The 13531-nt window shown below is 37.4% G+C and overlaps 4 protein-coding genes across 6 annotated transcripts in view; 1 reads left to right on the forward strand and 3 right to left on the reverse strand.

Moving 5' to 3' along the window:
- Positions 1–7717, reverse strand: part of LOC129791801 (arfGAP with SH3 domain, ANK repeat and PH domain-containing protein) — a 30648-nt gene extending 22931 nt beyond the window's left edge. For 2 of the 3 annotated variants that reach the window (XM_055830326.1, XM_055830327.1), the window contains exon 1: positions 6670–7703. In XM_055830326.1, the coding sequence (XP_055686301.1) occupies positions 6670–6795 (126 nt within the window). In that variant the 5' untranslated portion in view covers positions 6796–7703. Of the gene's footprint in view, positions 1–6669 lie in introns of all 3 variants that reach the window. The other variant, XM_055830325.1, reaches the window with a different exon arrangement.
- A 607-nt stretch (positions 7718–8324) lies between these two features.
- On the forward strand, positions 8325–9122 carry LOC129791990 (protein dj-1beta-like). The gene has a single exon (XM_055830700.1). The coding sequence runs from the start codon at positions 8517–8519 to the stop codon at positions 9075–9077; it is 561 nt and encodes a 186-aa protein (XP_055686675.1). The 5' UTR covers positions 8325–8516; the 3' UTR covers positions 9078–9122.
- An 8-nt stretch (positions 9123–9130) lies between these two features.
- On the reverse strand, positions 9131–10656 carry LOC129791938 (zinc finger protein 257-like). The gene is made up of 5 exons (XM_055830612.1): positions 10419–10656; positions 10284–10340; positions 9648–10223; positions 9331–9586; positions 9131–9273 (listed from the first exon to the last, which is right to left on the reverse strand). Exons 1-5 carry the CDS (start codon positions 10511–10513, stop codon positions 9205–9207), a joined length of 1053 nt encoding a protein of 350 aa, XP_055686587.1. The 5' UTR covers positions 10514–10656; the 3' UTR covers positions 9131–9204.
- Positions 10655–13293, reverse strand: LOC129791889 (5'-nucleotidase domain-containing protein 3). Its single transcript, XM_055830503.1, has 4 exons — positions 13102–13293; positions 12634–12809; positions 12001–12360; positions 10655–11732 (listed from the first exon to the last, which is right to left on the reverse strand). The coding sequence occupies exons 1-4, from the start codon at positions 13214–13216 to the stop codon at positions 10890–10892; spliced, it is 1494 nt and encodes a 497-aa protein (XP_055686478.1). The 5' UTR covers positions 13217–13293; the 3' UTR covers positions 10655–10889.
- Between the last annotated feature and the right edge of the window lie 238 nt (positions 13294–13531).

The raw sequence follows: 13531 nt of genomic DNA on the forward strand, positions 1-13531 counted from the left end.
ATAATCAAAGTGCAATGACAAATAGTTTTGACGGCGGTGGTATAAGTGAATATAATAAATTTTTAAAGCAACAACTTGCACTCTTTTTTTACAATTTAATTTACTCCGTGGGGTGGGAAGCTTTAAACACCATCACCTTCTCTCTCTGTGCACCTTTTTTCACTCACCCAAAGCAACTTTTTTTTCTTCTTCTGCACGGGCATTTTTCTTGCAAATCACTTTCATACATGCAATGGTGTTTTACAACATATATGTATGTATGTAGTTTTTTTTGCAGTATGCAGTCAAGTGGGAGTGTCATTCACTTGATACACTTTGTACTTTATTATATTGCAAAGATCGAAGGAAAATGTGGGTGTGGGGGGTATTTGTACTTAAAGAAAAATCATTGAGAATTTCTTGGAGGACAAACAAGCGTGATTTCTTCTTTGGTAGAGATTAATGTGGAATTTTTTGCATACCTCTTGTTGATTATTATGACATTTAACATTGAATGGCCAGTGTGTTGTTTAACAAAAGTTTCCTTAAACTCTCAAGAAAAAAGAAAACTTTGATTAAAATCACTGATGTTATCAGCGAAAAGGAATTTAACAAAATATATCAGTTAATTTAATCAATTTTATAAGCGAAAAGACACAAATATTCAATGAAGATAAAAAAGAATCACAGCTAAAAAATCCATTCAAATGTTCAAAAACGCCGAAGAAATTCGGTGAAAGGTATGAGAAACTGTCGATTAAAAAAAAACAAAATGAAACAGTCAAAATAACAAGATCAAACAGTCCAAAGCGCGCAAGTAATTCAGGGAAAAGAAAATTTATTCTCTGCATCGTCAACCGAAGAAATGAAAAGAGATTGAAATGGTTACAAAGTAACACTCAGTTCAGTAGAATCAATTAAATTACATTTTCGCCAAAGTTCTTTCATCTATTAAATTGGTCAAAATACTCTCTCGTTGAATAAAACGGTCAAATATCTACTGTCAAATTGATTAGTCATATTATTAATACAAATTGTTGGAATTGACATATTTTGAATGTTTTCATTTTTCTTGGAGTTTTCTTAAACTTGATTATCCGATGTCGGTTACGTTTCAAGCCTAATTTTTGAAGAGTAAGAAAATCACTTTTCGCCATCTTAGATGCGACGCCATCTTGTGATTTTCCGACTTTTTCACAGAGCTACCCTAAAATACAAAATTAAGTTTTTCTCAGGATCTACTGGAAGGATTTTGATGGGCTAAACAGCAAATGAAAGAGGAAACACCAATGCACAATTTGTTGGAACAGAATTTTTAATTTCCATTCTGGGGCTGAGAAAAATGGAAAAATGTAAATTTTGTTCAGATATTTTTGACGTTTTCCTATTTTTCTCAGCCCCAGAATGGAAATTCAAAATTCTGTTCCAACAAATTGTGCATTGGCATTTCCTCTTTTATTCACTTTTTACCCCATCAAAATTCATCCAGTAGATCCTTAAAAAAACCTACCTTTGTGTTTTAAGAAAAACCCCAAGAAAAATAATAACATTTAATTTTACCAGTTCTCAAAAGAGACCGACCTTAAATCATTTACTCATTAAATTGTTTAAAAAAAAGACATTTTGAACAAAAAATTGAATATTTTGGTCTTTTTAACTGAAATTCTTCTAAGACTTTTACCTTTTTCCTGTCTTCAGCAAATAAAAAAAAAAATTGAAAACAGTGTGCGATTTGAACCCACAAAATTCATATTAAAACGAAGAATAAATACGCAAAAAAAGGTACAACACTTTAACCCGCTGGACTAATAAATTCCCTCTTTTTTTTCTTTGCATCACTTTTTTGCGACATTTCATTATGCTTTAATGCTCGACAAAAATAAATTATATTATACATAATATTATGAATGATTGATGCACTCTGATGCAAAAACCATTGTTTTCATTATGTTAACTTTTTGCATCTTCAACTGATGGTGTCTCTCAACACGCACAGGTGAGTTTAATTCAATTAGAAAAATTATAGCAATTTTTCTCCATCCAATTATTACATTTACAAACGCATTTTTATTATAAAGCCGTGTCTTCTGTTTTTTTTTCTGGGGGCTCTTTTTCCACTCTTCTTTTTTTATGCCCTTTTGCAATATGTTTATTATTACACAATTTTTTTTTATAATTTATTGAATATCCCTCGCGAGGGAGCTGTTTATTAACCTTTTTTTACTTTTCTCTTTGTTGAAGAGGGGAATTGTTGAATCAAATTCTTACGGCTCTTAAAAAATAACAGAAACAAACTTGTGTGCAATGGTAAAGGATGATGATGAAAAAAAAGTCAATTTATCTTATCTCTGTGAAATTTCTTGATTATATTTCTTCACTCTTATTTTTTTCTTTTTTATTTTTATTTTATTGTATACGTGGTGCAGATATGACATGAGCCTGAGAGAGACATTGCAAAATTCCCCCCAAAAAAAAAGCCCTGAAATGTCGCAAAGAAAATGTGTGAAAAATCTGAGAAATTTTGCCATTTTGGTGTGAGTGAAGACATCGCCAGGTAAATTCGTGGATTATTGACAATTTCTTGAGATATTAAACACATCGCTATATACTCCAAAGAGGGTGGTGTTAATGTGTACGCTCGCAAAATGCAAATAAATTTCATTTGGGCGCTGGGAATTAGCATAATTATTCATCACACCGTCTTCGTACAATTTTTTTTTTAATAATTTTTGTTTCTTTCTGTACGAAAGAAAAAGAACTCATAAACACTAAATTTTCTCACTCTGTGAATTTTTCCCCAACATTTAGTGCTCCAACAATTAAGACACTGACTCCCATATACTTTACCTACAATATTTTGTAATTTATTCCCTCCACACGATGTCTTACACCATTTTACACGAATTAAATACAATTTTTGCAGATGAGAGAGTTGTAACATTATTTTTTGTATTATTATTTATTTTCCGATCTCGCATTTGCCAAACATTTTTTCCCCCCTCATTCATTTTCTTCCATGCATTGCACTTTTATTTTCAATATAATGTGAATGAAATGTGGAAATTTACTGAAGAAATTGCATTTTTAAAGCACGAAACGTGCAATGAGAGTATCTGAAAAGCGAAAATACTTAATATATTAAGTTATTAAATTGAAAATAAAGTTTATGTTCTTGTGCGGTGTTTGATGTTGATAAAAATTGAGTTGTGTGGTGGAAAAACACCAGTAAAAACTTCCGTATCCTTTTGCCGCTTTTTTTTTTAGATTGAATTTCTAGATTTTTTCTTTGTTTGCTCAATATTTTTAATTAAGAATGAAATATCGCTTTTGCAAGCAAATAGAAAAATAAGAAATTAGTTAGCCCAGCGGGTTAAAGTGTTGTACCTTTTGCCTTGATTCTTGCTTTTTAATCCACCTTCATAGGTTCAAGTCTAACTGCGTTCAATACTTTTTCAGTCAGAATGTTGTGAGAATTTTTTAAGAGGCTTAGAGGTTTTTTACCTGTGATTTTTCTAACGTTTGTGAATTCCCTTTCTAAATTTTCCAATGTAGTTTTTTAGTTGAAAAAAAAACTTCTTTTAATCCCTAAGAAATGCCTGAAATTCCTGAATTTTTTGGGATTCTTTAGACACTTGAGAACCCTCTCTAGCACTTCCTAGACCCCTGGAAATTACAATTTGTTAAACATTTAAAAAAGAAAAACAAAATTGAATGTTTTTTTCCAATTTAAGATCAAACCAATCATCATATAGCTGCATAATCCATGTTCTTGCAAGAGAGCATTGCATGGTGGGTAAAAAAAAAACGAAATAAGTTTCTGTGGAGGGCAATAGACGATGTGAGTTACACGAATGGAAGGCAAAAATGAATTTCCGGCGCTCAAGTTGATTTTCAATTGATGAACGCGAGAGGGAATGAAGAAAAAATTTTTACACACATTTTACATTGAGAAGAGACACATCAAAAATATAAATTCCATTTTGTAGCACCCGATTCACTATCCAGCGAATATTAACCTGCTCATAGAGTGAGTACACTTAGATTGGCAGTAACTGTTACGGCTGCCCACCCCTTGGCAACGGTCTTCTGCCCCCAGGTTACAAACCCTCAAATAGGCAAGAGAGAGATAAGAATCCTCAAGAAAATGTAGGAGAGCACTGAGAGAGTAATTAGATGAGAGAATAGCAAAGAGTGCTGATGAGTGTAGAGAGAGTCAGTCGGAACTCAGCCTTGTGCGGGGATGGCTGTTAGCTCAAAGTGTTCTGTAGATTAACGAGAGGCGAGGGTGGAGGTTACTGGGGGAGTTGACCAAAGCCCCCTTATGCTCCCCCCTATTTAGGGCGCCACAATTTAGAATCATTTCATAACACCCCCACAAAAAAGAAATATTTTGCGACAAGAAAAAGCTTCAATGGACTTTGTAAAATTATTTTTTTTTTTATTTTTCTTATTTATTACTTATTTATTTGTTTTATTATTATTACACCCATATTAAACTTAAAATGAAAACTTGGGTTAAATCTATAATTTCTTGACAAAATGTGTATGTATATACCTTTTAAAGAACTCTCGCAATCACGAGAGGAATGAAAAGCATGAGAGAAGTAGAATGAAAATTCTATAAAATATTTCCTTTGATGTCTTTTTGCGCAAAAGACCAATTATTGTTTGATTAATTTTATATTCGCGTGAATTCACGCGTGTCAATCAAAAGCTTAATTTTTAAACAAAAAAAAAAAGAAGAAGGTACAAAGAGGAGGGAAATTAATTCAATAAAATATTATATTACTAATTGAATTTGAAATGAGTGCGAAAATCATCCCAATAAGTCAATTGGGGGGAGCAATACAAATTATATGTGTATAAAAGAACAAACTGAAATGACACATTATACTCTTCATTTACCCATCTGTGTATACTGTTGGCAGTGTGAATGCCAAAGAGTGAGAAGGAGGGTGGGTAAATCAATTAATTCTGATTAATTCATTCAAATGAATTTATGCCATTTGTCAGACATTACACACTATTGTATACACATATTTACACGATGGCAGCAAATATTGGCGCTTTACCATAATGTTGCTCTTTGCCTCTGAAAGCATTAAATACAAAAAAAAAATAATAATGTTGTGATAGACACATGTATACATATTTCGTGGTCAAAACAAATCAGTTTAAAAGAACAATTTGATTTTTTTGATTGTTACCTTTCAAACAAAATAAATTTCTCTTCGGAGCGCAGAAAAAAATATTCATTGATGGGGAATTTTTCATCATACTGATAAATTTTCTTATCGAGAATTTCAAGTAAAAGACTTTTTCTTCACACCCTCCTGTGGTCTTATCTGCACGGGACAATCTCTCTGCCAACACTGTATTTTTTTCCTGCTTTCAATTTCTAATCTTATGACACAATCTTTGTTTTTTTACCTTTCTTGAATTGGACAAATAAGATATTCAATGACACGTTTCAAGAGAAAATTTTTATTTGAAATGGAATTTAAAAGGACGAGAAAGAATTATGCGAAATGTTCACTAATAAAAATTTAATCCAAAAACAAAAAAAGGGGATTGAATCTGTTAAAAATCTTTTATTTTCTTTTAACTTGAAAGTTGTTGGAAGATTTTGACAATTAATTATTTCAAATCTTTCTGTTGACGTCCCATAAAAGAGAAAAACGGATTTGTTATTCTAGAAAATAGCCTAAAAGATTTTGAAAGGACCATAAAAAATTGTTTTTCAAACACAACTGTCAAAATCTTTTAAGACCTTTCATAAAATATTAAAAATCATGAAGTATTGTAAGAATAAAGATTTTTAGCAAAATCGATACATAAAAAGTAATTTCTTTAAAAATAGAACAAAATTTAGGATAATTGCCAACTTTGCTGACTACCACGCAAAACATCTTGGGTTCAAAACCAGCTAAACACACCCTGAAGTCCTTGAGAAATAATGTTTTTTTTTTCTATTTGCAAACAAGTCCAACATGTTGCCCATCAATTCTCAAGACAATTCGTGGCTCTACAATTTCTTGTTCTACATTTTAAAAGTATTAAAAAGGTGGTGATTTAGGAGGTACGATGTATGAGGAAAAAGTAACCATACCGGTCTCTTTGCAATTGGCTGTTGTGAGTCACTTTCTTCTTCTTGTGCCCATCAATTGCTGTGTGTGTATGTATATTTTTGAAGGTGGATTAATAATAATTAAAATATGCACAGAGAATTCTCTTTGAACGGCACCTTTGGATAGCATCCAAAACATCCAAGAGCTATCAAATTAATTTATTTACCCAAAATCATACACACAGACACCGTATTTATTCTATTTCGGGTCAAATGTAGCCGGTTTTAGTGAAATGCTGAAGAATTTAAGTTAAGAAAAAAACAACAGATATATCGCTCTTGTGAATCACGATGGAATTTCTCTCTCTCGCGCGATGTCGCGTGGAATGGGGGAGAGATGTGGTGAAATGGAGAATGTGGGGACGAAAAAAAAGTGAGCAAGAAATAAATAAAACTGCTGCATGTAAATGCGGGAATTTGATAAGGCGAATATCGAAGCGATTGAATCCAATTTCCGGTAGCAATTTGCAATGGAAATAGCTCCGTGATAAATTGCAATATCTCACCCAGTTTTTCTCTTATTTTCCTTGGAAGCAAAAAAAATAGTTGGATGGGGATCTTACCTCTTCGAGGGCAGTTATGGTTTGTCGACACTGTGGCATACGGGAGACAAAGGTGGATGTTGTTGGGGAATTGTAGTCATCACGGGTCTCATCCACAAATTCCCCCACACCAATTAATCCGGGCATTTTGTCGTCAATCTTTCACTGCAGCCTCCTGGCCAAAAAAACAAAACCCAACAAAATCTTCCACTTGGACTGCACGGACAGGAAGGAAGGTCGTTCGAGCTGTGAGGAGAGTCTTCTGCTTCTTCCTTGGACTCTCTTTTAGTGATTCAATTTGGTTATTAATAGCATTTTCGTCTATGAGGACAACTAATCACAATTTCACACTTCTGCTTGATTGAGAATTGCGCCCAAGGGAGAATGTTGAGTTGAATCAGAAGAGAAATAGGAATGGTGGACGCAAAATTCTCTTCTTCTTTACAGAGGAAATTCCCCGGACTTCTCGCCTTGTCCCTGGTCCACTGTTTTACCTCCTTTCTATCACGCACACACTGAGGATTCTGGGTCACAATTTCACTTTCCAATTTCACGTGTTTCCCAGCCACTCGGATGCATCTGGCTGAAAATTTTCGCACACACCTCAAAAAATCTCCTCACAACACTTTCCCCCACAGAAAACAAAATCTCACTCCTTTCCCGCACAGGAAGTTTTCCTCGCTCTCTCTTTACACACTTTTCCTTCGCTTAGCTTCCTTCCCTGCACATTATTCCCGCAAGATGAGCCTCTCCTACAATTCCACACAAAATCTCCAAAGCAGAAAAAAAGAGATTTTGTATTTTTTTTGTCCTCCTCGTACGACAAAGGCGAGACGAGATGATTTTTTCAGGTGTCCCAAAAGTGTGCGTTTTTTCCACGGGGGCACACAAATGTGCAAAGGGAGTGTGCAGGTGGCGGATGCCAGAGGTACACGAGATGGAGAAAATGTGATTTATTTTACATTCACGACTTTTTTTCACACAAATTCCACCTTTTTTGCGGAGCACTCGCGCAGCAATTTCACTAGATCTTGACGTTTTGGATCCCAATAAAAAATTCAAATGTTTTCTTTCCGATATTCTCCCATGGTTTCGTAGGAAATATCCTATGAGTACACTGTATTGTCGATTTCAAGCGGCCATATAATAATAAAAAAATACTTTCCTCTCACTCTGGCATTTTGTGTGGGTGAGTTTTTTTTGAGTGTGTGCGTGAAATGTTTGTTTGTGTTGTGCGGAAAAATTTTAAAATATTTATTTTTCCAGGAAAAACTCATTTTTAGAACTTGGGCCTACGCGGGAAATACTTAGGGGGCCCCGGGGAGTTTCAGTAAAAATTTTGGCGCGAAATTCGCCGAATAAAAAAACCCCATTTTGTACTAATTTTTCTGGCGCGGATTTTGAGAGTTTTGAACCAGAGGGGTGCCAAACGACGCGGCGTCGCTTCCTGGTCACAGAAAAGGTAATTTCGCTGGGAAATTCGGCGAAAAACGCGTGAAAATTGCGAAAAACTTATTGTGGGAGGGAGACAGTATCAGTGACGTACACTACTGTCTCATTTTCTCTTCAACAAAATGTACCAAAAAATAGCAGTGTGGTGACTTTTGGAACTACATTTAGGGCGCCAATTTCAAAATATATAATAAAAAGCAGGAAATTTATATGGGGGCGCTATGAAGGATGGCTCTGGGGGGGAAATGAATGTCGTTGGTGAAAACCGTCTGGTGCCAGTATACTCTGTACCTAATTTCATTGCGATCGGAGGGGCAAAATGATGCAATATTTGAGGCTAAATCGATGTCACAAGCCGGCTAACTCTTTTAGAGTCTTTACAAAATCTCAATTTTCTGACCAATTTTGGAGAAGGGATGTCGTCTAAAAGTGCTCTTGTGATCCTTGCTACTGGATCCGAGGAGATGGAATTTGTCATCTCTGTGGATGTTCTCCGGCGTGCCAAGGTTAACGTAACAGTTGGCGGATTGGGCACCACAGTTCCCATCAAGTGCTCCCGTGATGTCGTAATTCACCCCGATGTTCCTCTCAGCGAGGCAGCAAAGCAGGAATACGATGCCATCGTCCTTCCAGGTGGTTTGGGTGGTGCAAAGGCAATGGCTGAATCTAAGGAAGTTGGAGAGCTTCTGAAACGTCAAGAGAGCAACAATAGGCTAATTGCTGCAATCTGTGCTGCTCCCACGGCTCTTCTTGCTCACTCAATTGGCACGGGGAAGTCCATCACATCATATCCTAGCGTCCAGGATCAATTCAAGGGTTCCACCTACAACTACGTCAATGATAAGACAGTCGTTCAAGATGGACAACTCATCACGAGCCGTGGTCCTGGAACTGCTTTTGAATTTGCTCTCAAAATTGCAGAGAATCTTGTTGGAGCTGAGGAAGCTGCAGCAGTTGCCAAAGGAATGCTGCTATAAGAACAAAAGAAGAGCTAAAAATAAAAATTTTTCCTTCAAAATTAATAGATCTCTTTTAATTTCAAAGGGCTTTATTCAAGAATCTCATGAAATCCTTCCTTCCTCTTGTTCTCTGAAAGATCAATTTCTATGTATTTCCTGGAGTGACGGTGATGTAGAAGAGAGATCGTCTCTCATAGCGAGTTGTGTGACTTATCTGAAATTCATTGAATTCCTTTAAAATTAATTCTCAATAGAATATATTTGGCCAAACCTTATGCTTCTTCTTGAGGTGACTGCGGAGGACGTATATGTTACAGTATGCTTCCTGACAGATTGAGCATCGATATCTTGCTCTCTGTGTCGCATGGACTACCCTGTGAACCGCCAATTGTTCACGAAGTTTGAATGATTTGAGACAATCCGAGCAGTGATGTGGCCTATCGTCCCTATGGGATACTTTGTGCTTCTCCAGTTTACTCTTGCAATCCCAGATGCGTCCGCAGTACTCACATTTGAATACAATTTTCCTGTTTGAAAATTCATTAAAAACTGGGGACAGTCTCTGAAGGGATTAGTTTAGTGAATTACCTTCCTTTTTGTCCTCGTATTTTTGGTCCAAGGAGCGGAAGGATTGGAATGGGTTCGTCTGCACGTGATTGCAGGAAATGGCTAATTATCGTCTTGCCTGAGTAGCGGGAATGAAGTTGTCGGGAACTCCTCAAATCCCTCACTTCATCAGTCTTTGGATTATCCTCTGCAGGTGCCCCTGATGGTGCCACAGGAGGAGTCGTTAAATGCTGAAGGTGTATCAACTTGATGTGCTGCCGCACGAGATTTGTATTGTTGAATGCACTGCCACAGAGACGACAGGATAGCACATCACCCCTCTTGTGACTCTTCATGTGCTCCATGAGATGGGATTCAGTGGCAAAGGAGTCAGCACATCGAGGACACTGAAATGTCTCATCCAGGGCATGGGAGACACGATGTGCCAGCAGTGCTGATGCAGTCTTAAAGGATTCCTTGCAAATTTGGCAAATGTACTTTGAATGCTCTTCCTCTGATGGTACCTTTGTGTCCTGCAGAGGATCATCATCTGACTGTGGCGGGTACTCTGTGCCAGTTTGGATTTGAACATTCAGCGGAAACTCCATGAGAACTTCTCTGGAATAAGGAGAAAAAATAAACTTTCGAGCTACAATTTTGTGATTAAAGACAACTAACACAAAATTTTCTTCTGGGCTTGAACCTTCAGCTACTTCTGGTATTCCCGGAGAAGCACTGGAATGAAAATAAAATACATCAATTTGGGATTTTTATGAATGGAAAAGATATAAAATAAAATCAATTCTCTCGTACTTTAAGCTACCTTCCTTTATGCTTATTACTTCCTCCACTTGATCATCATTATCTTCAATCACTACCGTATCCTCCAGAAGTTCTCTACACGTCATCCTTTCCTATCCTTTGAGTTTTTTCGGCTTCTAAAAATTCCCGAAGAGTGAATTTTTCCAGCTGCTTTTGACAAAACGCGGCTCATGCGTTGAGCACAACATTGGGATTAATTTTAAGCTATTTCAGCATTAAAAAACATCTTTTTTTATTACGCAATTTGCACTTTATTTACAGAGTAAAATGAGAATAACAACAACAAAAAAATACTATATAAAATACTTCTCATGCGGGGATTAGAGCTAATACAAAAAAGAAAAGATTTTCTATCAAAAATAAAGCATTAAATTGGCAATTATTGTCCAATGGCGTCACAATTAATGTGTTGTAAAGCACAAAATATAGAGAGCTACTCCTTAAATTCGCAAAAGTGAGGATTCACATAAAGTATGAGATATATTCGTGGGGCATAACACCTCGTCGTGGGTAGAATGTATGATCCACACCGTAGTGGAGGAGATTCGTTACATTTGATGTGTAGATGTCAGAGAAGCGGAAGAGTCTCCGTGAGAAATACGTGGGGTTGTTGTAGGTACGGAAGACGGATCCAAACTGCTTATTGAAGATCACCTTAATGGCATTCCGGAGGTGATCACGTTCATCCATCCAGCGCTTTAGTGCCTTTGTGGCTTCCTCGGTGTCCCGATCCTGATGATCCTCAATCAACTGCGTGAGCATCTGCAACCAATTGGCGTTCTGCTTGAATTCCGGATTGTTGAGTGTCTCAATTTCATGCGACAACTCACTTATGATGGCCCCCGTGCGCCATCCGTGCTCCAATGTAACATCAGCGAGATCACTGTAGGGATGATCCCCAAAATAGAGTACCTGATGCCCATTCCAGCCCGTCAATTCCTGCAGTTGCTTCACAGTGCCCTCGTAGTAGACACGACCCTTCTCCAGGCGTGACACACGATCCCACAGATGGGTACCCGTCTTCTCGTCCAGCAACCTAAAGGGTCTCGTGGTTTCCGTGAAGAAGCGCGGCTTGCGTGCCTGCACGATGACCACGTCAAAGAAATCCTTCCACTCACTCCCAATTAGTGCCTTCATGCCCGTATTGACAAACTGAAAGGGACTATTGGTGACCAAGAAGAGTTTCTTCCCTGCCGCTGTGAGACGCTCAAAGAAGGTGATTAACTCCTTATTTTGCTCCACGTACTCATGCACATTCTTCATTACAATCCCATGCATAAGCCCATGGGAGACTCGTATAGAATTCTAGAACAACAAAAAATGTTTAATTCATCTCTTGGTTAACCCTTTCAGGTCCGCGCATTTAAAGACATAGTTTTGTAGGTTTTGTACTAATTTGGACTCAATGTGCCTTATTCAGCGACCAAGAAACCCTTGAAATTCGCTTGAAATCTTGAAATTTCAGTACAAAAACGAAATAACTAAACATTTTCAAAATCGAGCCTTTGGATTAGCGTATGATCCAATGGACCTGAAAGGATAAAAAATAAATAAATTCTTTTCCAATCTTTACCTTGACATCACGAAAAAGAATCTCAGGATGGTAATCAATGTGATTCCTTTCAAAATATTCCGCCACATTGCATAGGAGGCACATCTCTGGTACGGAAAAGAGATCCGCCAGTTGCATCATTTTCGGTCGGCTATCGGTTAATTTGGAATTCCCTTCGACGTAGGCAATGGACAGGATGCGATTCTTGTAAATTCGCAGGACTTCGGCATCTGAGAGTGGGGTCAAGCCACGATAGACTGTACCCAGTTGAATTTGCAGAAATGAATCCAACTTCATTAGCAGCCCTTGCTCAATGTCATAGTGGAGGCCACGGATTGTAAAATCCGGACGATAGGGAAGACTCGAAATTCCCGCAGGATACTACAACAAGACAAAGTCTTTGAATAATTGTAATCTGATAATGAGATACCAATTGTCATAGCCAGGTACTACGATTCAGAACTTATGGACTGAGTCCGTCTACACGCATCCATGCTCCACGAACAACTGAGCCAACCGTACTACGGTGGTTCGGGAGAGAGTCACCTTAAGACTCCCGCCAATCCCACACACATAAGCCAATCTGTCCTATACCATGACAGTAGGTACCAGGCAGCGGTACTACATTATCCTCTTTTGAGGGAATGATTGTACCTTGTATTCGTCTATGAGTCGCCCCCGTCCTAGGTCGTAGAGTAGGCAATCCAGGGAGGGCTTGTAGCATGCCAGAGTGTAGTCATAGTCGAAGCCATATACTTCCACCTCTCCCAGATCCAATTCATTGCACGCAAATACCCCGCGGAGATTAACGTCTTTTGGCAATTTCTTAGCTAAAGAAAATTCAAGAGAAAAAAACTTTTAAATTCTTCTAAAAATTAATTAAAGTGCTAAAAGAAATATTTTTTACAAGTTGGAAGATTTTGCAGAACCTTGAAACCTTTAACCCTTGACTCACGTATTTTCATACATCCCTCTCTTTCCAACTCACGTAATTTTCCCATTTGAGCAGCTAAACTACCTTGAGCGCGTAAGGGTTAATACTCATGGCGCTCATGGCTCTTATCAATGCAATTTGAATGTCAATTTTGAGGGGGAAAAAGGCGAATTGATTAATCAACTTACACTTGTACTTTAGCTTTGTCTTCTCGTAGAGATCATCGTAGAAGGATGCTGAGGTGAAGGGACGCTGTGGCACGAGATATTTACGCAGGGAGCGACTCAGAGGACGAATAAACATCCTTATCGTGAAAATCTTAGCAAGCAATGCACTGACCGCGTCAATCAGCGACTAATGCAACACCCCCACCTTACATCCTCTTGCGGCACATGCGCACACAAACGACGTGAATCTTATCAAATTTCAAACTAAAAAATATATCGTTAGATAACGGATTTTCTTATCAAATTTCAGATTAAAGGTAAATTAATGAATTTTCTTATCGATTCTTTTGGGATTAATACGGGGGCCCCTTATCCATCATTTTGTAATATGTGCAGAGTTCACTGTTCCCCCCATTCATGCGATAAGACTGATTAAAATAAAACAAATTAA

Source organism: Lutzomyia longipalpis, chromosome 3 (assembly GCF_024334085.1).
Source record: "Lutzomyia longipalpis isolate SR_M1_2022 chromosome 3, ASM2433408v1".
In the NCBI taxonomy this organism is placed as follows: Eukaryota; Metazoa; Arthropoda; class Insecta; order Diptera; family Psychodidae; genus Lutzomyia; species Lutzomyia longipalpis.